Here is a 26205-nt window from a genome sequence, read left to right as displayed (position 1 = left end):
ATCGCCACCTGCAATGAGTAAATTAAATATTGACTATTTCATTGACTGTTAGATTTAATTTGAAGCAATCATGCAGGAGCTATAATGGCGCAGAAGATGAGTGACTATTTAATCTTGGCTGTCATCCCTGTTAAGTGTTGAATAATGAGAAAAATATGCACTTGACAGAGTAAGGGAGTTGACTTCATCTTGGGTTTCTGTGTCAGGACTTCCACTTCATAAATTTGTAACAAAGCTGTTAGAAGCAGCTGTTGCGGCAGCGTTCGTCTCCCTTTTAGCATGGGCAGGATTTGGTAACCTCAGGACTCTATCTGCAGGAGCTCCAGCTTGACACCATTTCCGGCAGAATTGTCTGTCCGAGCTGGCAAAGGGAGTCAGCACTGTTTGAGCCTCCGTGCTTTGCCGTGGTGGACAACTGTGCCCAGGGGCCAGATCCCTCTCTCGTTAGTCACGTTGCCTTCTGCAAGCTTATGCTAGAAAGTAGTGTGGCCTGCTGTGTTTTGCATGGGATAATGTTATATATACATATAGTGTCTTCTCTTTTTTCTTTTCTTTGGAGATGCTTTCTGCTTACTACTTTGCCAACTCTGTTAAAATCCACTCCTCTTTAGCAGAAAGCTTTCTTACTTCTTGGGAACTTCTGGTCCAATGGGATGCCGAGTGCTGTCATCTCCCATTAAAATCAGTGGCATCTCAGGTGCTTAGCACTGTTCAGGATCCAAATTAAGTCATGTACAACTCCATTGCTAGTGGCATTTTCCAGTGTTTGCTCTCCTCGAACTATTCGGTGTCTAAGGGCCAGCACCCTACACAAAATGTGTTCTTTACAAAGAACAGCAAACTGATCTTCTCATCCTAATTTTAAAACCCACAGCTCAGACAGAACTGAAATCTCTCCTTCCAATTCAACTTACTCTTTTTAATCTTCTCGCCCTTCTCATTTGCACTGGATATTTCTGGAGCTTGGAACAAGCAAAGGTTCTTGTTTGCACAGTGCTGACATCTTTCTCCCTTGCATTCACCTTTCTGTATGAAATAGAGGGTCTCTCAGCAGTGCATTCAAACCAGGAGCTCCTTGCAGGAGAATGCCACCATTACTATGTATGATGATGAAATCTGTACTGGGATGATTAAATTTAAAAAGTAGCTGTCATGTACAGGCAAGCATTGAAAAACTATTAACGTGGCTCTGTTTGCCTTTGGTGCCTTCTGGGTTTTCTACTTTGCTGCATTATTGCTTATTTAATTGTTTTTTTCATATGAAGAAGGTCTTCAGCTTTAGGTGGTGGCTCTTCAGCTCCTGGCCTCTCTTTCCATGCATCTGTAGCATCACAGTCTTCAGCTGCACAGAAAAGATTAGGATGAATTCAATACAGTGAATGATGTCCCTTTGCTAAGCAATCTGTGATCGGACTTGGAATGAAATTACAGGCAGTCTGTGTTGCTGTATATCAACCAGAGGCTTTTAAAACTTAACCATTAGGTGCACAGTTTGTCTGGGATGTGTTCCCCATCTATGAAAAATGATGGTAAGAGTGAAAGTAGGGGTCTCTTTCCTGAGAGGACAAGAGATCTTCTGTGGTCTTGGTATTGCCTTCAAACTAGCAGCTGACACGGGAGCAGAGTTAGCGCTGGTTTGTTACAATTTGAAGAGGAGCAGGGGCAGTCCCAGGCTTTCCATCTCCAAGTGTTAGATGCGAAGAAGTGGGCTGATGTTAGCCGTTCTCTGTGGTGCTATTTCGAGAGGAGGAAGAGCTGCGAGATAAGATACGTGGCACAAACACCAGGTCGCATTTCAGGCTGTGTCTGTGGCCACGGCTGACCCAGGGTCCCTCAGCTCCCACCGCAGTCTGTGAACCTAGTCTGTTGGTAGAGGTGCTAACAGAAGTTGGTCCTTCTGGGCAATACCTGCTCTGCCTGGCTTTGCTTGCCCTGGTGGGATATAAAGTAAGGAACGTGGATCTGAGATCTTCACATCACAGGCACCGATGTGGCATGCTTTCAGTGAAGATGCTCCTGGCAAATGTTTAATAAGCCTTGAGGGGAAAAAAGATAAAAAAGCCACTAGGTAATTTGCTAATTAAATAAATTATGTTTGCAAAGGTAGCTATTAGAGATGACAGCTAAAATTTAAATGGAACTTAGTGATGACTGCAGGAATGAAATAGAAAGACAAAAAGCTCCTTAGTGTAAGTGTTAAGGAAAATTATTTTATATGTCCAGGGCAGGATGGGTCAGATTTTTTTTCCTCGCAAAATTCAGCAGCTCTAAGTGAATCTTCTACATTTTGGATATTTTTGGAATTTGGCTACAATGGCAAAGTTTAGATTTCTTTTTAAGGTGATAATCAAGCTAATGTAGAGGAACTGGCAACTTCGAAAAGTGAGTGGCTGCTGAACTAATATAGAAACCATGCGGGTGATAATCTGGGCTATGTCTTCCATTCCTAGAGCAGGTAACATCTATTAGACAATGTGATGCAATTTGAAGAGCAGCTCTTCTGTGACTTAATGATGCCTGATAACTAAAAGATCTACCATTATAGCAATGTAGCTACTAGCTGACAAGAAAAAAGTGTGACCCTGCCAACTATTTGTTGTATATGCTGGTAGTGGGGGTTCATTTTTACAGGTCCATCCTTGAAATCAGTTAAAAAACTCCCCTCACTTTAGTAAGAAGGGTTGGACCCTCTGCTTGCTGAAGTTTATACATCTTCTGGTGGCTACAGGTTAACTAAAACAGTTGCGTTTTTTGAGACAGTTTTACACAAAGTTCTTTTACTAGCTCACATTATGGAAGTGACAGACAGAGCAAATGTATGTAGTGTATGACTTGTATATCTTTCCCTTTTCTTTTTCCCTTTTCCTTTTATGATTGCTGAACCTCCCTGATCCTCATGGGATCGAAATGTTGGAGCTGACCTTTGCATGCTAAAGTCACAGGGAAGCCATAAGAGCTTTGCACATAGCTCGGCAACATCATTAAGTTTAAAGAGTCGCTGACTCTACAGTGAAAGCCCTGCTGAAGACTGAGCGATGTTGATATAACTGATAATACATGGGCATGATTTAATACCTTGCTGCTTGCCTTACTCTTAAATACATTACAGTTTAATCCCTATGTTTATTGTAATACAGCCGAATCCCTAATCCTCTGCTTGTGACATCATAATCTCAGCGCTGTAGGTAATTGTGATATCACAGTGTAATGCTATATGAAGTCAACAGTCAGTGGTTTTGTCTGGATGAGCATATATTTTTCAAGAGCTTTGTTTGCTGCAGTTAAGGCAACTTAATGATACTTGTATCAGTGTGTCTTTCATACGAGACTGGAATCCTCCCCTCAGTTCTGATTTAAGATACAGTTTGAGGGCTGACAGTGGCTGACGTAGATTGGCTTTGGTGCTGGCTTCCTGCACAGGGGAAATTTTACTCCCTGAGAATTGGCTTGAATGTAAATTGAGAAAGAAGCAACAGCATCAGCAGTTGTGGGAAATGACCTCAGTCACTGGAAGATTTATCATGGAAGTTTTGAGTGATCATTGAGTAAATATTTCAGAATTTGGTCCTTTGTCTTGCCCAGAAATGAGCTACTGTACAGGAAAAGTATTGATGAACAAAATTACTCATGAGTGAGAAGAGTCTTCTCTGGATTACATTGCTCAAATTGTTCAGCAGTTCCCAGAGGGAAGGCCTACTACTTATGAGAAACATTTCCTCCAGAAAACATTCAGGGTTTTTAATTGCATTAAATGAAATACACTATGGCGGGATTATATTTCAAGACAGCTGATTAATTAATAAATTAGATTAGCTAAAAGGAAATGAAAATGAATAGGAAAAAAACATTAAAAATGTGAAGTTATCATACAATTACAACACAATGAAATACCTTTACTATCTTGATTTACGTAAAGTGAGACTGGTGAGTTTCATCATTAGCTAGAAATATGTGGTTTGCTGAAAGTGATAACAATCACTTTGGTACCTGGGGGCAGCTAATTTTAAATGACCACAGTTGATAAACAGAACACCTGGGAGTATGTGAGACGCTCGAGACAGAGTGCTCCTGTGGTGAGCTCAGGCAAAGCTCCAGTTTCTGCTCTTCAGAGGGCAAAGACCTCTTTCTGATTGAGATATGAGTACAGGATAAGGCATTTAAGTCTCTGAACATTGCCTTTAAAACTGAAAACCTTTCTAAAAATCATGCTGTTTCTCAGCATTTCCCATTCCTTATTGGACCACCTACCATGATCAGCCCTGAACATTTTGGGGGCATCAGCAGATACTGCTGCTACCAGACATCTGGCTGTTGAAAACAGCTTTAAAGGTTATGGTTTTCAGAACAGCTGTGGATGGGCTGGGCTGGGACAACCAGTGAACCACGAGTTTGGGCCAAACCTTTGTGAATTAGTGCTCCAGTGGGATCACAAGTTATTGGGCGGATGTGGAAGTACTCAGTGGACTTGACACCTACTTAGGTTGAAGGCAACGCTAAATGTTTCCTGCTGGTTGAAATCTTTGAACTGCAGACCCTTTTCTCACTTGTGAGTTTTTACAACTATACTTTGCAGGAGGGAAGAGATTTTTTTATGTTTCCAGTGGTAGGGTGGAGGGTTACTGCAGTTATGTGTTTGGTAGGAGCTCTGGTATCGTACAAATGGCAACCAAGAAGAGATGGGTTAGGACTAAACACATGAAACAATTTATGAACAGAGAAGCTAGAAATTACAGCCTGGTTTTTAAAAAGGCTGCGTTCATACTGCCAGCGAATGGAAGACTTCATATTGGCAGCCTTCCCTTAAACAGCTCTTTTAGAAACCCTACCTTTATTTCTGTTAAAGAATAAAGAAAAAACAGTTTGTCTTCAGGGTAAAGGTAGAACCAGCTCTCAGTCCTTTCTGAACATTTTAAAGCTAACATATATAATAAGACACTCCTTAAGAATGATGCTTTGTGTGAAATGCTGAAAATGCCAGGGATTATCAAATTCCACAGAATGCATCCTATCAAGGAAAAACACTGATATATTCCCAGGAGACCTATTTAAAGAGATTAATATTCCAACCCCTTTCAGACATTCCCGGCAGGAAGTAATAACTTTAGACCTAAGTAGGTTTTAAGATTTTAACTGTGGCTGTTGAAGCTGTTTTAAGGAAACATGCTTATCTGTAAACAGATAAAATCGAGGACAGACTGGCTTTGGAGTCTCAGAGCTCTTCAATAACACATTATATATCCAAAGATCCTAATTTAAAATAGTGAACCACATCCTGAGCTAGCGTAAATTGATGTAATTCCTTCTGAGCGAGTGGAATTATGCTGATTAGCACCATCTGAAGACTCATCTTCCTGTTTCTCAGAATGAATGGATTTTTTTAAAGTCTGTAACAATTCTTTGCATTTTGATAATCAGTTGGATGTGAATCTCAAACAACAAATGTGCATTGATTCAAAAAGAGGAGTAAAGCTGTTAGTGGCAAGAAAGAAAGCAGACTCAGAAAGACTCAGATATGCTAGGGAGAGAAAGGAAAAATAGATAATAACACTATTTGATTTTTGTTGCTGTTGTTGTTTTCAATCTTGTCTTGATAGTACCTATTTGGAATCAGAAACGCTGAACTGGTTACTCTAATTTCATTTTCATATCCTCAAACAGGGTATTTTATTTTGTACAGTGTGTTCGAACACTGCACACCTTTTTGTGTTTTTTTTTAAAGATTCATTTCTGTACATTAAATATTTTTACCAAAATATTCAATTTTGTAAGCTGATCCAAAAATAGAAAATCTTCATGGGCAATCAAAATGTTGAAAAATTTTTGAACGGTTCCCAAGATAGAAAGACTGCCTCTTCTATTAGAAGCTTGGGTTGGAAATAGTACCAGTTTTATCAGAGTAACATCTAGAGATGCCTCATATGAGACCTCACATCCACAGGCCATGGAAAGGCAGTCGTAACAGGACAGATTGCAGGGATTTAGAAATGTTACTGGTTTAGAGTGGTCTCTCACTAACCCAAAGCTGGAAGTACTGACCGCTATGAAATAATTAGGTTGTGTGAAGGCATCTCAGCCTCCTCCATATGAAGTCAAAAATTTTGTTTCAGCTGATGATGAACGTTGGTTTTGATCCTTGAAACAATCAGTGGGCACACCTACGTATCTTTTGTTTGCAAACTCTGCTGGGGGACTGGTACTCCCGGGAGAGGACAGATGAGGGCAATGAAGTGTTAGACAGCTATAGCTGGAGTCACCAGACCCTGCTCAGACCAACTTCTGACCTGAAGATTTAGATGAGTCCAACTAAAGGTGGAGGAAAGGGGGTTGCATCATTGCCATTTTACACACAGGAAACTAAAGCAGAGGGGTATATTTTAGATTCCAAAAAAGTGGTAGCACTTAATCCAGATTCCTCGTTAGAGTCCATCAGACCTTTAATTAGGATAGCCTTTTCGTCTCAGTTTGAATCATCATTCTCCGATTGCCTTAGCTAGACAGCAGTAAAGTTGCTAGTCTATCTCTGTGTAAGAGTGAGAATTAAATGATAGTGGGTGATCTCTAAACTGATGATTTTTGAAGTATAGAAAATGAGTCTATAGGTGTGAGCGAGGAGGGAGCAGACAACACAACTGAATCCAGAAGCCCAGATGAAAATCTGAAATACTGTTCCTATCACCAAACACTTTTTCTTTTTGGGAGAGATAGTTACTGGAACGGTGAAAAGTTGTGAGCATAAAAGTCTAAAATCCTGTGTGCTGAATAGTTCTCATGATAAATGGTGCCTCAGGGTAGAAATGCAAATGGAGATGCTTGAAGGGCCATTGCTTGTGGATTAGATATTCGGGAGCTGCTCCTCAGCTCTGGCACACTGGAGTAAACTGATATGACGTGCAATCAAAAGCAATAGAATTACATCGGCATAAAAACGGTGCACGGGGCTGGCAAATTGGCACCTGGCACTCTTTGGAGGGCTGCAGGTGGCTAAGGTAAGGCCAGGGCTTGTAAAATGCTGAAGATTTTAAATAAAGCATCATGCTCCTTTTGTTTTCGTTGACTTTAATGGGGAATGAGGATCCCATGGCAGGAGGCTTGATCTGTGTTTATCTGCAGGCCTTACTTATGCCTGCCTTATGCTTAAGGGCCTGATTCTGCTGTCCCTGTGCGCATTCCCAGAGGCACCAGTGCAACAACTGCTATGTGAAAGGGCTGTAGGATCAGCCCTCCCTCTCCTTCATTCTCCAGTTGCTAATTTTTTTAAATATGCTGGAGGAAAAATAATGTGACTAATTAATTATGCTTTTTTTTCTTGCCGCTCTTTAAATGTAAGGTCAGATTCGTAATGATGAGACTTTCCATTGAGAATTACTCATGAAAAACCCACCGAACGTTTTTTTTCCCTGCTACAAGAAATTCCTCACAGAAGAAACATCAGCAACAATTAAAACATTTAGAAAGTTAATAAAGAGCACTCTGAAGTGGGAAAAGGAAAGCCACGTCCATCTATTGAAGCACTGGGAAAGAATCGTTCTTACAATATCTTCCAGGGAGGCATTTAATATTAATGTGATTAAGAGTGGGATTTTTGCAGTGGTTCAGTCGGGGAAGACTGTTTGCTGAGATCTGTGGCTTTTACTTCCCTTTGTGCTTTTTAGCCTTCCTCTGCCTGGAGGACAGGTTTTTTCAAACCGAGCAGCGCAAGAGTGAAGGCAGGCAAGGGAAAGAGGGAATGCGGAAGGGGAAGAAGGCAGGCTGTGGGTTTCTCCCCTCTCCTGCTTGGTAACTGGAGGAAGAGGCAGAGAAAGGAGCAGCTGGCGGGTTATACGAATGGTTTTCTGGAGGGGTTACCCAGGGGGATGCGTACGCCCGTGCTCGCAAAATGGCAGCCTGCAAAGAGCTTTACCAAACCCGTGCTGGCAGATGGACCCCCGTTCCCAATTACCAAAGGCAGATGCAATGCCGAAGAGCAAAGCCACGAGCGCTCGTCGTTAAGGAATTGCACTACAGTCATAATCAAACGGAAAAGTCCTTTAAATGCCAACGTCCGCCTTGCCCCCATGCAGATGGAGCTTGGAGTTTCGTGTCTGTTGTAGGGAACTACTTAAAAGGCCATTGAGTTTAATGGTGCAAAATGCCAGCCCTGTCCCAGTAGGGAATTTCAACTAGTTCCTTTAAAAATTCATGTGGAACATGGATTTCTGTCTGACTTGGGAGAGCTTATTCTGGAGCAAATGGAAACTCTTGCTGAACTTTAACTGTGAAACATCTCACAAGGACGGTTTGTGGCGGATTTCCACACCCCTGGGTCCACGTATGGTATCTGGGGAGTGATCTATAGCTCCAATAGGGACAGTGTTTGCCTTGAGGCGAGTTGAGTGTGCGTTGCATGTGCAGGCATACCAAACTTGATTGTGTAGCCATCAGCTCCTTCTTATAGTCAAACTCAGCATGAGCAATCCTACCTGTTTGCAGCTCATCACATCTTTTGCTTTCAGTTAAGCTCTGTAGCAGTCAGCACCATGTAATATGAAAACAGTATCTTTCATTTATTGCTAATGCTGGCACCTGTGTTTCTGCCCGCCGTGTAGGTAGGATCAGTGTGTTATTGTTTTGGCTTTTTTTTTTTTAATCAAAGTTGACATTTTTCCACCCATTCAGTAGCTCCCAGGAGGTTTGTCATCACAGCCGGGAGAGCTGGTGGCTGTGCCAGCCTCCCTGGGAAGCTCAGAGCTGAGCCAGGTTAAGGAATTTTCCTCTTTGGCCTTGAAAAAAAGCATTCGTTTCACAAAGGGCAGTCCCTCTCCGTAGTCCCATGTTTGCAAAGCCTCAAATTAAGGCTGGAATTTGGAGCAAGGATGTTTTTGCTTTGGAGGGAACTCTTAAAAGTTTTGCATTTGTCCTTCACAAACATTTTGCTTCTTTCTTCTTCCTGGTGATATGGTATCTATGTTGTATCTCCCTGACTCATCAGCAGGTTTTTTGGATTGTTCCAGTTGTTTTGAAAGCTGCTTGGACTGAGTCTGGCCTGTGTGCGCCGAGAGGGACCCTTTGCGCTCCTCCCGACTAGCCCCCTAGAGCTGGGAATTGATTCTTGCCCTCAGTCAAGTGAGAAAACAATAACTGTAAAATAGCACAATACTTGGTTGTAAAATATATATCCCTGAAAAATTCTGCCTATTTGGAAATAATCATGCCCATCACATGAAAACATGATGACAGAGATTAAATTTGACAGCACGTGGAGCGTGTGTGTTTCTCATGCTGCTGATTCCACAGGCCAAGCATAATTTTGTGTTTGTAGATCAAAATGCAGGTGGTAACCAATTTTTCTCTAGTAGGACAAAGAGAGGGAGGCAAGAAGAGTAAATAATCACGGTACTTACCATTGACAGTGCAGCTCTTTTCATCTTCAAAGTGCTTTGCAAACATTAAGTAATTAATCAGATTCTGAACAGCTCCTTGAAAGGCAGTGAGATGGCCAAGCGTGGCAAGCAGTTGAGACACACGGCAGCGGCACAGCCTGCAGCGCGTCGCTTTGCCGCTGGGAAGGATGCCTGAGCGAGGGGCACAGCCGCAGGACCTGCCTTCCACTTGAAGGAGTCTTGTTAAAGATAAGGCACACGTGGGGAGGGACTTGGTGGGAAGGAGAGGGCCAATATCACGACTGACGTGAGCAGCTCTTCATCTCTAAGACTCTCTTATAGCTTGTTAAGAAATCCTTGCTTTTTCTAAATGCAGCCATCAAAAAAGTACCTTCAAGAGACGCAGGCATCCTGAGCAAGGGCGAAGACCTTCTTGTGTGGATGAACCTGAAAGGTGTAAGATATTGCATGTTGCCATACATGCACAGGAGTCGTGCTTGCCTCTCTCCCCAGGACATGCAGCCACAGTCTAATCTCTGCATGAAAAGACCCATCTGTCTGGGCTATTCCAGCGACATTTACACTTCAATGGCCTGTGATCATCACTAGTTAGTCGCTTCCTGGATGTTATGAGGAAAGAGGCACAAAATTAGTTTTTCTACAGTCACTTCCAATTGCCGCACCTGAAATGATTTTAAGGCCCATGAAACATGAGGTAGTGTTTCACCAGTATGTCTTCTTTTCCTTAGATGACATCATGATTACATCCTTGCTACCAAAAGAAAATAGAAGGGATTTTTCAGTCTGGCTATTTTCTTATATCCCCTAGATCAAAAGGTGTTTGACCTGTCTTAGGACTCAGGTCACTGTTTCTGAGGGGACTGCCCTCGTGTCAGGATATTAACTTCTGCCTTTGGCTTTGGAAGACTGTAGGTGTTCAAAAATTGTTCAGTTTACATACATCTTCAACTACTCAGGTTTCTTTAGATGAATGTAGATAATTAAAATGGAAGGGGAATCATCCAAATCTTTTATCACCAAAGCATTAACTAATCTGTAGGTTTTATACTTGACACAAAGAGCTAATTTCATAACACATTTCTTTTGAAATAAATAAGCATGAAACTCTTGAGACATTAGTTTATCCACAACCTAAAATGAAGGAAAAAAATAAGGCCACAAATGAAAAGTGAAATTTTAATTTTATCTGTGTTGCAGTAAAAATTCACAATAATCACATTAACCTCAAGATATTTAAATATAGTTACATTTTAACCTTTTCACACTATGGCTATAATGTAAAAAAGTGTGACTTTTACTTACTAATGACATATAAGATGCCTTGAGGAGAGCATCAGGTAAACAAAAGATTTTTTAGCTTTATTCTGGCGCAAGTGCCGTTCATTAACAAATTAAGTTAAAACTTTGTTCTAACTAATTCCTTTTTTAGTTCCTGGGAGCAGTAATACCGACAATTAACATTACATTTTGCAGTTTGTGCTGATTTCTGTAGCCTGGCCTACACCCAAGTAGTACGGGTTGAAATAAATTGGTTACTAAATCAATTTAATAAAATCATTGCAACCCCCTTGTGCGGACATTCTTAAAACTGAATTAAGCTAACATGATATTAGCCAGTCTTAAACCAATTTATGTGTCCTCACTTGGGAGCTGCTCCAATTTAACTAAATTGATTTAGAAACCGATTTAGTTAAATCGGTGTAATTTCTGTGTGTGTAGACCAGACCTTAGATTCATCATAAATTACTCGAAGTATCACTTTATCTAATCAGAATGCATTATCAAATGTTCATGATCAAGAAAATAAACCGGATGCAGAGGCAAGAATTATAGGTGAGAAGTCTTCAAAAAAAATAGATTGATTGGGTCTAAAGACAGTGAACCATACCCTGGCAGGGGAAAATTGGTGTATCGGTGAAGTTATACTGGTCTGTTTGTTTAAGGTTGAGGACCCAGCTAGGAGCCCTAGCAAGCACAGAATATCCTTAAAAGGTCATTACCTGTGATTCTGTGGTCTGTCTGTCTGTCTGTCTGATTTGGGGCGAATCTGATCCAATCAAAGCAGGTTTCCGGGTCTTGTACAAAGAACAAGTACAAGAGCTCTGTGTCCTTGCGCTTGGCTTTCGGGGTGCTTAGGCCAAGATATCCTGAAGGGGAAGTAGGTCTTTAGACCTTCAGAAATTCAGCATTCAAATAAAATCTCACTACACAAGCAATCTGGCAGCAATGTTTTACACCAGTAACCGAGGAAGAGCAGGGTCAGGCATCTCTTGTTGGGTAGCCATCACTCAAAAGTAGACATTACATGCCGGCCTGTGAAAGCCTCCTTTCCAAACCTTAATGTGATAGGAAGATGAATACCTGGCCAGACAGTTCATGGCATTCTCTTGGTTGTTTCTAGATGAAGGAAGGTATTGATCTGTATTTTCTCTGATAAGAAAAAATGTGTCTCTGCTTGCCACTAGTCTGAAATAGAAGTCATTAATATTTTGCTCATGAAAATTATGTAATTAGTGCAATGGAAGTAGCTGCGTCTTTCTGTCACTGAGGCAAATAGTTTACAAATGATAGTGTGATTTTTACTAATTTCTTCAGGGAGCAATGTATCTAGTTTTACCACAAATGGACCTGGCTGCAATTGAATGATCAACATTTATGAGTGCAGTCACTCAGAGCAAGGGAAGTTATCAATGGCAGGCTGAAATTTTTCACTTAAAAAAGAGCAGAGTGTTTGGAAATAGTCTTTCCAATAGATCCATATTTGCTGAAGCCCTTGTCCTTTGGGAGCGTGTACAACATCCCACCTGTCAGTGATACCACAGCTGAGTTTTACCACTGCTTTCGCTATGTGAGGCCTCCAGTTTATTGTAATACTCAGAACAGGGCTTACATGGAGAAAAAAAATGCAGTTTTTGCAGTGTACCCCTGAGGCTGGTGCAACACGCTCCTAATGGGTTTGCCTAGAGGTAAGGATCTTTACTAATTGAGCTATGCTATGAATTGCACTCCTATTGCTGATCATTGGAGACCACAAGAGCCAGGAGTGTTGGCTCCTTGTTTCATATGGCCTTCCAGAGAACACGACTAGCCCGCAACTATTCCTCCTTTTTACATTAGAAACAAAAAACAAACCCGAAAGAGGTACCGGCACTCGCCTGCAACATTATGCTGCTTGGCAGGAGAACTTACAGATACACAGAAACTATTAGGAGCTCATCCTCAAAAGCAGCTCATAACCATGATTTCTTTCATGAAAGCTAAGTATTTCTTGTGTAAAAAGGCTGGACAATTAATAAGTTTATCTTTCAGATCTTGCAGAGGTTTACTTTTGTCTCTTAATTGGAACAAGGAGTCCTTTTTTTTTTCTCCGTCAGGAGGAAAGTCTTTCTTTTTAAGAAAGAACTAATTTAACATAAAACACATTTAGTGTCAGGGCTTAATAGAATGAATAAATCATCATCTAACACAACAATATCTTTGGCTAGTTAGAAAAATTGTCAGAACACAAAGTAAGCACTGGTATTGCAAAATCCCAGCACAGCGCATCTAACAGGAAAAGCTGACTAATAAAATTTCCAGTTTGGTTAATAATTTTTCAAAGCATTAGTACTGCAGCCAGTGTGTGGAGTCTTCCACCTTTAGCACCGTGAATTATTGGAAGTCTGAAAACACATTGTAAATAAGTTATAAATGTGAGTGTGTTCACAAGGATCTTTATGTTTCCTTTCATTACAATGAAAAATTTCACATAATTAAGAGCCTGACTTCTACTGCCAAGGAGGAATAATGGTTAAAGGTGGTATGAAAAATGATGCTGAGTGGGTAAACATGGAAGCATACTTTGAGATAAATCTTACTTCCAAATCTATCCCTGTCAGCTACCATGTGAATTCATATTGCGCGGAGAACATATGTAGAACGCAGCACCCGTCTCTCTGAAAAGCAGCGAATAGAGCGTACAAGCCAAGCCAAACCTCATTAGCTATTATAATTTCTTCTGAAGGTATGTAGTTCACAGTGTCTTAGTAAAGTGCATTAGCTGTCAGGCTTTTTAAATGCCTCATAATAAAAGTGCCAGCTGCCGACGAGCTAGCCTTCTCTCCTCCCCCTCCCCAGGCGCGCGGGTTTTATGGCTGCTAACGCAGGTTTTATTAGATGTTCTGATTTAACTAGCAGAAATTAAAGTGTGTAAGTTTTGAAAATCTGACGATGAGAGACAAAGAAGGCTGGATGCCATTCTTTATCTTTCATTTGGTATATGAAGAAGTGAATGTAGCCATGGAGGTTCTCAAAAGCATTAAGGGCTATTGCAGCTATACTTTCTAGGCAGCAAGGAGCAAGTGGGAATAACATCTTAATTTTGTGTTAAGATGTTTTACGTTTTTAAATAGTGGTGTGCTATCCCAGCTCTAATTTTGAACATCTAAGGTAAAAGATCCACTGCTGGTATTGCTTTGCTTATATCTATTAAAGGCACTAGATCTGCATAATCTTATATTTGCTAAAGAAAAGACTCTCCTTTTCCAAGCTCATTTGTGTTCCTAGTGATGTTAACACAAGCTGTGTTGTTATGCATGTGAATGAGAATCAGACTGCTGTAACTTATACACTTGTATCTCCAGCTAGAGTCCAAAGTCAGCTCTAGTTTAATATAACAGTAGAAAAATTAACTTTCAGTTGTATTAGTGTTCACATATTAGAGCAGGGAAACAGAAGCTTAAAAATTCCCGGTCAATGTGTAAGTAGCTGTAAAATGGCTAGAAAAGAGGTATGCGTGGGGCTTTGAGCAGTTAATTTCTTCTGATCTTTTGCCTTAGTTAAGATAGTGTTAAGTTGGCAGAATTTACACACCCCCACACACCCCGGAGATGTAAAGAGTTCCCCAAATCATAGTGAATGAATGAAACAATCTTTCGAGGTGTCCTGATTTCAGTACTGCTTTTCACTGGATATGGGTTTTGTAGACCCATTTTCTATATCATGTATTGCTCATAAATGAACTTCGCATTAGAGACTCAGCTCAGGTCCCGCCCCTGTCACCAACTCTTTTTATTACTCTGGAAAAAATGCTTATGACTGTACAGTGCCAAGTGTCCTTCTTTCTTTTTGACCTTGGTGGCTATTCAGAACCTATTGAGGAGCATCTAGGAAACACGTCGCCCTATAGATCCACTCTCTTGATAATCCTAAACCTCAGTTCTCTGTCTCCTGCTCAGAACTAATAATCTCAGTAATAACTGGGCATTTTATAAAGGATACAGTGAAATGTGTTTCGTCAGTGTCTGAGAAATTGGTTGGGACCCCAAAACAAAATTGGCTTCATTAGGTTTAGTTTATTACCAGCACTTTATTGTGACTGGTGCTTCCTCTTCCCTGTGGAAAAGGTTGTAACGAGATCAATGGTTTTCAGCGTGACCTCAGGGGTCTGGGAAAAGCAACGAAAGGCTAAGAAGGTCTGGGGAAGCCAATCCTATTATTGCTGTGCTTGAATTTCCTATCCTGGTATTAGCACAGGCATTGGAGAATTTTAGGAGTTCACAAATTGGAAAAGCTCTGTTGCTTTGCATTGCAGTTTAAGATCTGGTATTACAAGCCTTGTTAGTAAAACTGGGCCCTGAGAAAGGGTGTTTCTCTTATACAAAGGGCTCTTTTACATCCTTCTGTCCATGCTCGAAGAGCTCTTAAAATGGTCGGAAAGGTGCGTCATGCTGCACTTCAAGACTCCTTTCATTACCAGAGCAAAGTGCATGAGCATTCGGCCCAAAGAGGCCCCATATGAGTGTCGGCAGCAGTACTGGAGCCAGGTGGCTGTGTCTTCAGGGAGGTTTCTTTAGGAGGTGCGTGAGGAATCCGCTGAGCCAATCTCACAGGCACCTGGGTCAGCAATCGGTTTTGCAACAGATTTCGCCGCATGGACCCCCCGCTGCTTTACTGCCATCCTTATATTGCCTCCAGCCATGTCCCCCTGGGCTCAGCGCGCCTGGGCCTCCATCACAGGCAGAACAAAGAGTGGCTCCAAGCGGGAAAGGAGAGGAGGAATAGGAAGCTATCGGGAAAGGCAGTGCAGTTTAAACGTTGAGCAGTGGCATCCCCGGGACTTGGGAAGAACAATTGGTGGGCAACAAGCAAACATGCACCTCACGTAATGCGCAATCAAAGTGCTGGTGCAAATCAAGCTTATTTGGAAGATGGCTTGTTATTGTTGTTTGTGAAGGGCGATTTGATACTGCGGTGCACTTTTTTCTTTGCATCCTCTGGGCTGCTTTTGTTTGCATGAGCTGGAATATGTTATATATTATACTTCTGTGATAATGTTAGATCTCACAGGCAGAGGAAAGAAATGAGATATGGGACAGGAGGGACAGCAGTAAATTTTATTATTGTTATTGGTTAGAAAACAGAAAAGATGGAATTTGAATGTCTTCACTACTTTTTTATCAAGATTTTTTGAAGTGTAAATGTTTTCCCTATGTCATTTCCTTTCAAATGGGAATGATAAAGCAGTTTAAACATGGAAAGCATGTGTAAGTAATCTTAAAGTAAAAATCACTACAGGTTGTTGCTCTTAGGAAGCAAAAACAGTAAAACCAAGAAATCCAAGGTCAACTTGAAGAATAGCTAGAGCTTTATTTAGTAATGGAGATGCACAATTAAAGCAAGCCAAACAACCTTACCTTCTCCCTCCCATGACATCATTCAGTAATTATATGTTACAGGATGTGTAAGAACAAATTAAATTATACAGATTCTGACATTTTTTCCAGGTTTTCCTCCTCCTGTTATCGCTAAAGGTCATTTTCCTAGTCTTCTGAACCGAGTTTTCTTGCTGAGGTTGTCGATCACAAGACGAGCGGTTCCTAAAATCAGCGACTGACCAGCATCCGCGGTCAGTGTAAGGATGGGGCCCCAGGCTTCGTATGTATAAAGCTGCCTCAGGGACTGAGTCTGCAGTGCCAGTATTAGTGAGCTTTTCAGTTTGGGCTGAGGTGGGGTCAGAGAAGTGGAAGAGCACTGTTTGGATCCAGTGTCTCTCATCCCCAGAGGTGATGGGTTCACCTCCAGTGTTACAGGCGGACGGTGGAAGCAGCAGCATTGCTTACACCAGCCTGCTCCGCTGCAGTCGCCACGCAGGCTGATAGTTCCCTCCCCGTTAAAACAGGCCTATATCAAAGGCAACAGGCATTTCTCTCTTGTTGATGATGGAGGATTTGGCCAGTTCCTTTCCATAAAAATCTCTTCTTTTGCACTTTGAAGGATGATTTCATTGTTATCTGGCCTTTCAAAGCCAGCTTTGATCAGTGCTGTGTACAGTCGGGTTCACGGGTGCGCACTGTGAAGCTGTTACACCTGCCACTCAGTGCAGCGCTCTGACCTTAGTAATTTTGGCACTCCAAATCCACAACACAGTGTAGACAAATTAAACTTTTTTTTCCCCTGGTAGGCTGTACTTTATTCATGTGAACTATATTTTTTTTGCTGCTCCTCTTCCCCACTGTAGAGTTTTTTAGCTGTGTAGATTTAAAAGGTAGCCATGGTGTGGCTTGTTTAGGAGAGATGTTGAGACATGATGAAAGGAGTTGCCAAGGTAAAAAGGGGCAAAATGACCCGACCTGTTTGTTTTAGCAAGAATGTTAATAACTCACTAGGTGACATTCAGCCAAGGATTAACTGTATAATAATATTAATATTCCCTCTGCAGATACGCTCTATTCATTCCTACCAATATTATATTGCCTTTTCTTACTGCATTTTCATATTTGGATTTGTACAATGGCACAAACTCCAGAATGATTTTATGCTTTCTGTTCCTCATCAGCTTGGTTGTCTGTCAGGTTTGGGAGCACCCAGACATGGCATGTGTGTCCGGGGCAGTACTCAGACTGCTTCAAAGTCTGGCAAAGAACAGGGAGCTCCGGGACAGGAAGTCTGAGGTCCTGATTCAATGGCCATAGCCATCCTTGCAGCTGCTAGTCCTGAGGATCCCCGGCTTATCTGATACCACTTCTGCCAGAGATGTTATTTACCACGTGAAAACCCGGGTCAGCTGATATTTGCTCCTTGACTCCTTTCTTCCTAGCATGTGTTATATTTATTTTTCTTGCAGTCAAGTACCTGCATTTAATCCACATCTTTAAGGAATCTCCACCTTTCTGCAACTCTTAATTCCTCTGCTGCTTGTGGCGTGATCAGGAAATCTCATTTTTTTCCTGATGTCGGCCTATGTTAAGCCTACATTAGCTTTCAGTTGTCCCCCATTACTAGAAAGCCTAAAATTTAAAATTAAAATGTACTATCATCCTACTCAGACTTACTGTTATCCTCCATTTTCATTATTCTAGTTTATTAATATTTGCAGGCCTGAGAAGAATGCAGCAAGACAATAGAGGACCTTGTAATGTGGTGACTTGGATGCAGACACAGCAGGCAGAGCTTCAGAAGATTAGAAATGGTAATACTTGTAATTAGAAATTCTGCAGTCGAGTAATGCTAGTTAGGAACTCGCAAGCAGAATTTAAGTGCTCAGATTAATCTACATGGTGTGAAAATAACTATGTCAAGCCAAGTGTTCCACCATCAGGCTATCTCTGGGATCAGCCCTTTGGATCGATCTTTATTTTGAATTCTAGTGATGTGGACACAGAGTACGAGGCATTAGTGAGTATGGTGTAGGGAGTGCCACTAAATACAGTACGGGCCTGCTTTGTTCCACAATTTTAAGGGATACAGAACTTCTAAACTGTGGGTTTATGGAGCTGAAATTGCACAGTCAACCCATAATTGTAAACTGTGCTCAAAATGCTGCAGCATTAAAAAAGTGCTGGTGAGAGCAGAGCAAAGTTTTCAGTAGGTAGAGCTGAATATGCATTTCTTTCCAGATGATTGGTGGTAAATGCCATTACCATTAGACGAATATGTCTTTATTTTCTTTAGTGCTGCATGCATCTGTCTCCTTTTCATGTCTCCAGGAGAGCTATGGGCACCAAACACCTTGGAAAAAGAAGCCAGTGCCATGTCAGAAAGCCAGGCCCCAGGTGGGATTCAGAATACCTGGGCTCCTTTTGGGAGAACAGAGAGGAATGCCCCAAAGGAGAATTCAGAAAATCTACTCACTGTGTAGGAGTTGCCTAGAGCTGGCCAAGAGCTGGTCAAGGAGAAGCACCAGGGAAGAAGATTATGTTGAAACTTCCTCTCCTTTCCTCCTCTTGCCCTTGCAAACCGGGGAGCTTAGGCAGCTGTGCAATGGCTGGAGTTAGGCCCAAGACCTAGAATTCAGGTTCTTCTCCTGAAGGTAGCTACCAAAACCTCTCAAGCTAGAAGAATACATACTTAAATCAGAAGATTGGGACAGCCTGATATTACAACAGAGAACAGATAAAGTACATACTGTTATGTGCTCTAAGCAAGGCAGAAGAAGTTGACCAGCGTGTTGAGTCAGACTGGAGAGTAGGCTCGGTCCTTGTTACCTGTTCTTGAAAGTGGGACCTTGTGGTCCAAGTAACTTCATTTCTCCTAAACTAATCCTGATCCTGTGCGTTCTGCAGACACTAAAAAGTGCTTTCTCAGACACACAACTTTATGGCAGTTCTGTGTTTACAATTTTCCTCCTAGGGGTTTTGTCATTGTATAAAGCAGTAAACTTTGATTTTGTACGGATTGTAAGCAAGCACCCTGTAACTAGTATTAGAAACATACAGATCTTGGAAAAAACATGAATATTTATAATTTTTTCCCCTGGTTCAGCTCTCTCTGCTCTTACACGTCACTACGTTAGTCTGGGATCCCTAAGCCTGAGTATGGCTTGTTCTCAGAGTAGTTTTTCTACTGTACCTTTACCTGCAGTTTCTATGTATTTGGCAGAGTGATTTTGTTCCTCTGTCTGCTCATGCTACTTGTGTTTCGGAGGCTAGATTTTCGAGCTCCAGCTTTCGCACTGGATTTCTTTGTTCTGAGAAAACTATAAACACCCCCAATCCACCCCTTTCAAGCAATCTCCAACAGATAATATGTAGTGGGACTGGTTTTCTTATTCTTCAGCCACTCCATTGTCCTAAGTGAAACCACTTGAGTTGGGGTCATCAAGAGGCATGGCAGATGCATGGAAAAATGCTGCTAGTGTTTGGCAGGCTCTGTATACATTGAGGCACTCTGGCACACAGCGATCTCATGACTTACACTAGCATTTTGCAGAGGCAGAATCTCCTGTGTCATCACACAGAGCAAATGCTTGTGTATATGTCAGCATTTAGAAACTAAGGGCTTGTTAAGTTACAGCAATTAAAAAACCCGGCTGCGCAAGATCACTTCAAAAAACTCTTTCTTAAAAAAAAATGGGAAGCTAGGAATATTAGTTCAGAAGTTGAGGTGAAAAGGCTGACAGATTTGTTTTAATGAGCATTAAAAAGTATCAGTCATTTAAATTCAACTGTAGACTCAGTCTCTCGCTAGCTAGGTTAAACAAACATCTGTGGGGAATGTCTAGATATTCTTGAGTGCATTTGATCCCATCTGAGAGCAGAAGTGAAGAGAGGTGACTGTTGAAGGTCCCTGGGACCGAACAATTTCTGTGTTTCTATTTCTTTATTTGCATAAACAATGTATATTGATCTGAAAACTATACTAAAACACATCCAGAATCCTTTACCAGGTTGTATCCTGGCTTCACCTCCACTGTAGATCACTGTATTTTTAATACTGTAATTGACATAATTAGAATTATTGATTCCATCTCAAATGAAGCAATTTAACTGTAAATGTGCCAAGAGGCTAAAAAATAATCAATATACTGTTGCTTTGCTTGCATGGATGAATCTTGATCCAGAGTCAGCAGTTTTTCCTTCATTCTTTGGTTTGGATCGGTTTCCATTGATATAATATTGTTCCCAGCCTCTGTATGTTTTGGATTGCTTGGTGTCAAAGAGATGCTGAAGGGTGTAAAATGAATATGTTAAAATAATCCCTGATATTATCCTTAGAGAGACACAACACACTTAGAACATATTTCAGCTTTAGTGCATGTTTCACCAGCAGGAGGTCATATGGTAAAATTTAGCAGTGTGGGTATAATCGTGTGGGTTCTGAATCCTGGAAAGTGGGGCAGAATGACTTTCTGCATGGGAAAAGAATATTAAAGGTTACATTACTTTTTGCCTAAATGAGGCAGAAAAGTGAAATATTTATACTGCAGCATTTGCAAAAACCACTGGGTTTTGAGTGGATGCACACATTTATGAAACAATTTGAATAAATGTGCTTAACGCATAAAGAAAATGTTGTTGGTCTCCAGAGTGTAAGGGACAGCTTTGAGTCTACAGTTTAAAAAATATATATCCGTACGAAATCTTTTAATTAACACACTGATTACCAAATTTTGTTGTTGTACCTGTAGCATAGCAACATGAGTTTTTTTCACATAAGAAAGCTATGAGATGGCATTTCTATGTAACATTTGAAAAAAATTGAGAAACAGCTAATATTACTATAGGTCTCCCTAGAGAAAATGCCTGGTCAATTCATTCCGGCAGTGGAAAAGTAGCGGAGGTTCTTTCAGTAAAGCTAAAACTGTTAAGAGTAATTTTTAACTATATTTAGCAAGGCAGGATTTTTTTTCGTGCATTTTGACTATAAATCTGAAGCTTATTTTCAACATACTACACAATTCCAGTAAAACGTGCTGTTCTTTCTAAAAATACTGCATTGGAGGAGAACAGAATGTTTAGTACCACTTAACATTAACCAAGAGTTGGCTCTGTGCATAACTCCTGCTACAAATATCTTTCTGAGGTTGCTGTTGGAAGCTGCTTTCGCAGTTGGATTCATGGCTCAGCAAAGGTTCAGTGTGGGCTATTAAACAAACTCGATCTTTCTTACAGGCTTAGGCTTAAAATAATGAATGAATACTGAGATAGAAAGGTAAAGAAGCGAAGAGTGATAGGATGCTTGGTTTACGTGTCACTACTGTTGCTACGTAGGGTCCTGTTTTGTAATGCTGTCATACATGAACTTGGCATTTTCCTTGGCATGACATTTGGAGGCTGGCTTTTTTTCCCCCTCCTTGTTAAATTTATGTGGATGTATGGCCAAGGAGAGATTTAAAAGGCCAGAGAGCTACCCTGTCATTCTTTACAATCAAACACTTTTGTTACGTTACACTGACAGTAGTCTCCAAAGGAAGATTAAGAAGGATAACGACATATTGCATTGCCTATTTTTATGCCTGTTGTTTTCTTGGAATGGGAAGTTCTTAAGATACATATATGTAGTCCATTTTCAAAGCACAGTATAAAATCTTGAGTCAGAAAAAACAGGTATGTTTAGCCTTTTAGAACAATGGGTGTCTGACCCAGAAAAAAAGGCAAGAGTTTGACCAGCCTCTATGGCGTTTTGGGATCCTTTGGAGGAAGGATACTGTAGAAATATAAAACATTTCTTTCGGGAGCCTCACTGGTTTGCTCCACAGAGCCAAACTTTTAACTTTTAGAAGATTAAACTGGGGAAAAAAATCCTTCTGCCTCGAAGACCTAGTTTTTGTTTTCTTTCATTACCCTTTGCATGAATAATATTTAAGATGCTCGAGGAAGAAATTAATATTAGCGAATCAGTCAAAGGGAAAGTGGGGAGACCTTTATTGAGGAGCTGGTGCAGTTATTACCTAATTACTGAAATGATACTTAAAGTGTTGGGCCCCATTGTACAATCTGTGTGTAATGAAACACCACAGAAAGTACTCAAAATAATAAAAAAGCAATCCTTTTCCTAGCACATGTCAGTTGACTAGTTTGTTTTTGCATATACATAAAATATATATATATGTATACATATATTTATATGTATCTCCTTAATTTCATTATTTGATGTCTGCTATAGTGTTTCAGCTTGTTTACACTTGTTTAAGTTAGGTTGTAAATTTAAATTGCAATAGCTCTCCTGGTATAGCTACATGTGTAGACAAGTCTTTTGTTTCCAGTGGAGATGTTATGAGAAATGTAATGTGGTCTTTTTCACACTTTTCCTTGAATTTCTATTCCTTCACTTTCTGAAAGTCATTTTTACCTCTCAGGTATATACTGATGTTTCTTTTAAAAATGTGTCAAGAGAAAATCAATGTGTTGCATGTGGCTGTGTAGGATGAGAACAGCAGATGCTGCTAACTTGTCACTTCTTACCGTGCCTGCTAATAATTACATTACCTAAAAACAAAGTACACTGAGAGTATTTGCCTACTAGCCAACATGGTAGGGGTAATATACATCTGCAGTTTTATATATAACTCCATGTGCATTTCAATACCAGTCCAAATCTAAAACAAACAAATTTATTAACTTTTTAATGGAGTAATGACTGGCTCTGAACTGCAGTAATTTTAAGCACCCAGGGGCAGAGTAGCAGAGATGTCCTTTCAGTGATCACATGGTATCACGCTATGGGCAAAAAAAAAAAGCAACTGTGGCTGTTGAAGGTTCCCATCTGATTGCAGTTATTGATGAAATTCGGACTTCAGCAGAAGCTGGATGGGTTCCTATGGCAGGGTATAAGACATAGCTAGTGCTTTAATTGATTATGACCTCCTAATTCAGCACAAGTCAAACATTTCAGTCTTCCCTGAGCTTGATTTAATTTGTTTAAATGTCGTGTGCAGCAATGGAGGGGGCTGTTGGCTTCTTGGCAATCTCGTTGGCATTTGATCAAAGTTAAATGTTGCTTGCACTCATCAGGAAAAAAATGAGGAAAAAATGGAGTACTGAAAGGTAGAAGTTGTGCAGGAAACGTTACCTTTCGCTGTGTAGTTACAAAAGGCCTTCTGCACCTCCAGTGTGTCACTTAACCTCAATTTAGATGAGGAAAAGATTTGACACCTGACAGCTCCATTGTGCTGAAAGGATGTTCAGTTTATTTCTGCTCTTAGACAGTGTGGCCAGCCAAATATGTTTTTAGCTTCTCTTTCTATCAGAAACATAAGGAATGGCAATCTAGTGGGAGAGAAAATGGTGACCCCAGTCAGAGGCTGCAGAAGATGGAGGAATGGCTCCAAAACTCTTGCCAACTTACAGTTGCTTTCCCACTCTCAACTCAGATGGCACGTGCTTGGAGCACATTCACTCTCCCACCACACTCTTCTGCTGTTTTTTTTTAGTCCTGCTCACTCACAGTAACCAATGAGATAAACCATAGATAATTCAGCATTTGAATGCTGATAGAGAAAGATTTTTCGAAAGGAATTAAATTAATTAGAAAAAAAAAATTTCCTTAAAAAGATCTTGTTCGTTCATTGAATTTTTTTCTGATTGGTCTTAATCAGAAGAAAACCTTGCTGAAGATTGCAGCTGTTTTTCTATTGACTCCTAAAATATTTTGGATTTTTCTTTTTCATCATTAGCACGATTGAACTCTTCCTCCTCCTCACATATCTTTTAAAAAGCCACATTTTTATTCTTAAAAGGTGATCTAGAATAATTGGGACCATTAAGTCCCATACTTGTTAGCTCTCACTGACTCAAAATCAAGTCTGCATTTGTGTTATAACTTCAAAACTATCATACTATCTGCAAAGAAGTTGTGTTATTCTTAACTACGCATTATCTACAAAATCAGATCTTTTGGAACCTGGAAAAGAGTTTCAAATGCACTAACTTTCTAGCCCATTAACCCATTCATGAGTTGAAAACCAAAGGCCTAATTACTATTATAAGGTCATAAGGATGGCTACACTGAGTCTGACTAGAAGCCCACCTAGCTCAGCATCATGTCCATATTATTGACCAGAAGTGAATGTGTAGGGGCAAATAGAAGAGCAAGACTCCCCCAGCCACCAACTACATCAGCTCAGGTGTCCTGAGCCAAATTGCCATTATTTAGAAACCCTCAATGGCATTCTTTACCATGAATGTGTCTAGTTTTTCCCCTGAGCCCACATCAACTTGTAGCACCCACAGTGCCCTTTGGCAATGCCCTTTTGTGTTGAACTTGGCTCCTACTGGTTTCACTTGATGGCCTGTTGTTCTTACACTGGACGAGAAATAACCAGTCAGTCCCTATGTTCCTTCTCCATGCCTCTCAAGATTTAGTGAACCTCTATCATATTCTCCCTTGTCAGCTCCTTTCCGAACTGAAGAACTATAATTTTAGTCATTCCTTGTACAAAAGCTATTTCTCACCTTTGGTCGTGATACGAAGCTCTTGCAGTACCTTGCTGACCTCTGAATCTCTTGCAGTTCTAACAGAAACCTTGTGTGATGATTGGCTCAGAACAGTGCACAGTACTCAGGGTGCACAATTTCAGGACTTGCTTGTCTAATCTATAATCGCCTTCACTTGTGTTTGGCTATCGTGTAGAGGAATTAACTTGATGACAGCAGAACCTCCCCTTTAAGGAATTTGTTAATTCAGAAAAACAAAACAAAACAAACAAACAAAAACCCACTAGGTAGGAAATACAGAGAATTTTAGATTTACAACTGTGGAACTCAGAGGAAAGGAGAGGGACTCAAGGCTCCATAGGAGGAAGAAGGAGACAGTTTTGAGGAGAAAGGTAAGGCATTGTCGAACAATGGGAAAAACAGAAAGCAGAGAGATTGTAGATGCATTACTGTTGCATACTGTAAATACACCTTTTCGCTTCAATTCCTTAATTTTCCTCCTTACAAAACTTACATTTGGAATAGAAATGGTCTGAAAGTGTTTCTTGAGCTTCTTCTTTTAAATTTGTTTTTCACTTAATCCTTTTTTTTTTTTAACTTCAAGGAACCTTTTATACATCTCTAGATAGTTGCAAACTGGGACCTGTAGTTTTTCTCCTAGTAGGCAACTTTAAGCACCAAATAAAGTGCTCATTCAATAATGTGGAATTTAGAAACCTAAAATCTAAATGCTTTATTAAAAAAAGAAAAAAAAAACTGAAAACACTCATCTTGCCCAAATTTATTAACATGCCAAAATGGCCTCAGTGAAAGGAGGAGGCAGTCAAATGTGAAAAAAAAGCACCTCAGATGTGCACAGGCATGAAGCATGGGCATATCAGGATTCCCTAGAATATCTGTTAAAACATAGCTCCCTTGAGCAAACCATGGCTCTGTGCTTTTAAAGATAACCATATAGCCAAATCTCTTATTAAATGGATAAGCCCTCAAAGATAAAGACACACCTCTAGATTGGGTGTGCTGAGCGTATTATTTTCCAGTTCCACTCCATGTCCTCATTTGACATATCTAGTCATGTGAGATGCTCTTCCTGATGTCTGGCCTTCCTTGCCAAGTTTTCAGATTTAGGACCACAGTTGGAAGCCGTAAGAATAATCTCGTTTCATGCGCAGCAGATCCACAAATCCAATCCAGAGCAGAGACTGGACAATCTAAAACATTCAGTTTACTTTAATTTCTTTTACATATACTCAGCTAGGGTTTTCAAAAAAGTGCTGAGAACCTGGCACCCAAAACACAAGTCCCATGTGCTGTTCATTAACCAATTAAGCATTAGTGATAAAGCCAGGGTCTTAAGAACAGAGACTGGATCATCAGCATTGAAGCTATTGCCTTTGGAATGGTACTTAGAAGAAAGAGCACAGGTACTTTCCTTGATTTATAGTTCAGAAGCTAATGTTATTCTGATGCGTACAAAAACTAGAGGGAAAATATAGCACTCAAAGTATTATTAAACCAGATGTAGTAAGGCATTCAGTCTGCTATCCTAATTCCAGCACCCAGATAGCTTTTTAAATATGGTATTGTGAGAATGTCAGCTGTTTCACTGCAGTCTAGATCCCCATATCTTATGACGTGTTCAGACATGGGAGCACTTCAATTCCAACAATTGTCTCTGGTGGTTGGAAGTA

The 26205-nt window shown here is 40.5% G+C and overlaps 1 protein-coding gene across 6 annotated transcripts in view; it reads left to right on the top strand.

Moving 5' to 3' along the window:
- Positions 1 to 26205, top strand: part of PHF21B (PHD finger protein 21B) — a 167371-nt gene that overhangs the window by 49270 nt on the left and 91896 nt on the right. Inside the window, exon 1 of one of the 6 annotated variants that reach the window (XM_068951392.1) lies at positions 17737 to 17829. The exons of the other annotated variants lie outside the window; for them this stretch is intronic. Coding sequence (XP_068807493.1) covers positions 17827 to 17829 — 3 coding nt within the window. The 5' untranslated portion in view covers positions 17737 to 17826. Of the gene's footprint in view, positions 1 to 17736; positions 17830 to 26205 lie in introns of those variants that run through there. 6 annotated transcript variants of the gene reach the window in all.

The sequence above is a fragment of the Struthio camelus genome, chromosome 1, assembly GCF_040807025.1.
Source record: "Struthio camelus isolate bStrCam1 chromosome 1, bStrCam1.hap1, whole genome shotgun sequence".
NCBI classification, from domain to species: domain Eukaryota; kingdom Metazoa; phylum Chordata; class Aves; order Struthioniformes; family Struthionidae; genus Struthio; species Struthio camelus.
The sequence above is the reverse complement of the archived record's forward strand: the minus strand, read 5'-3'. Positions and strand labels throughout refer to the sequence as shown.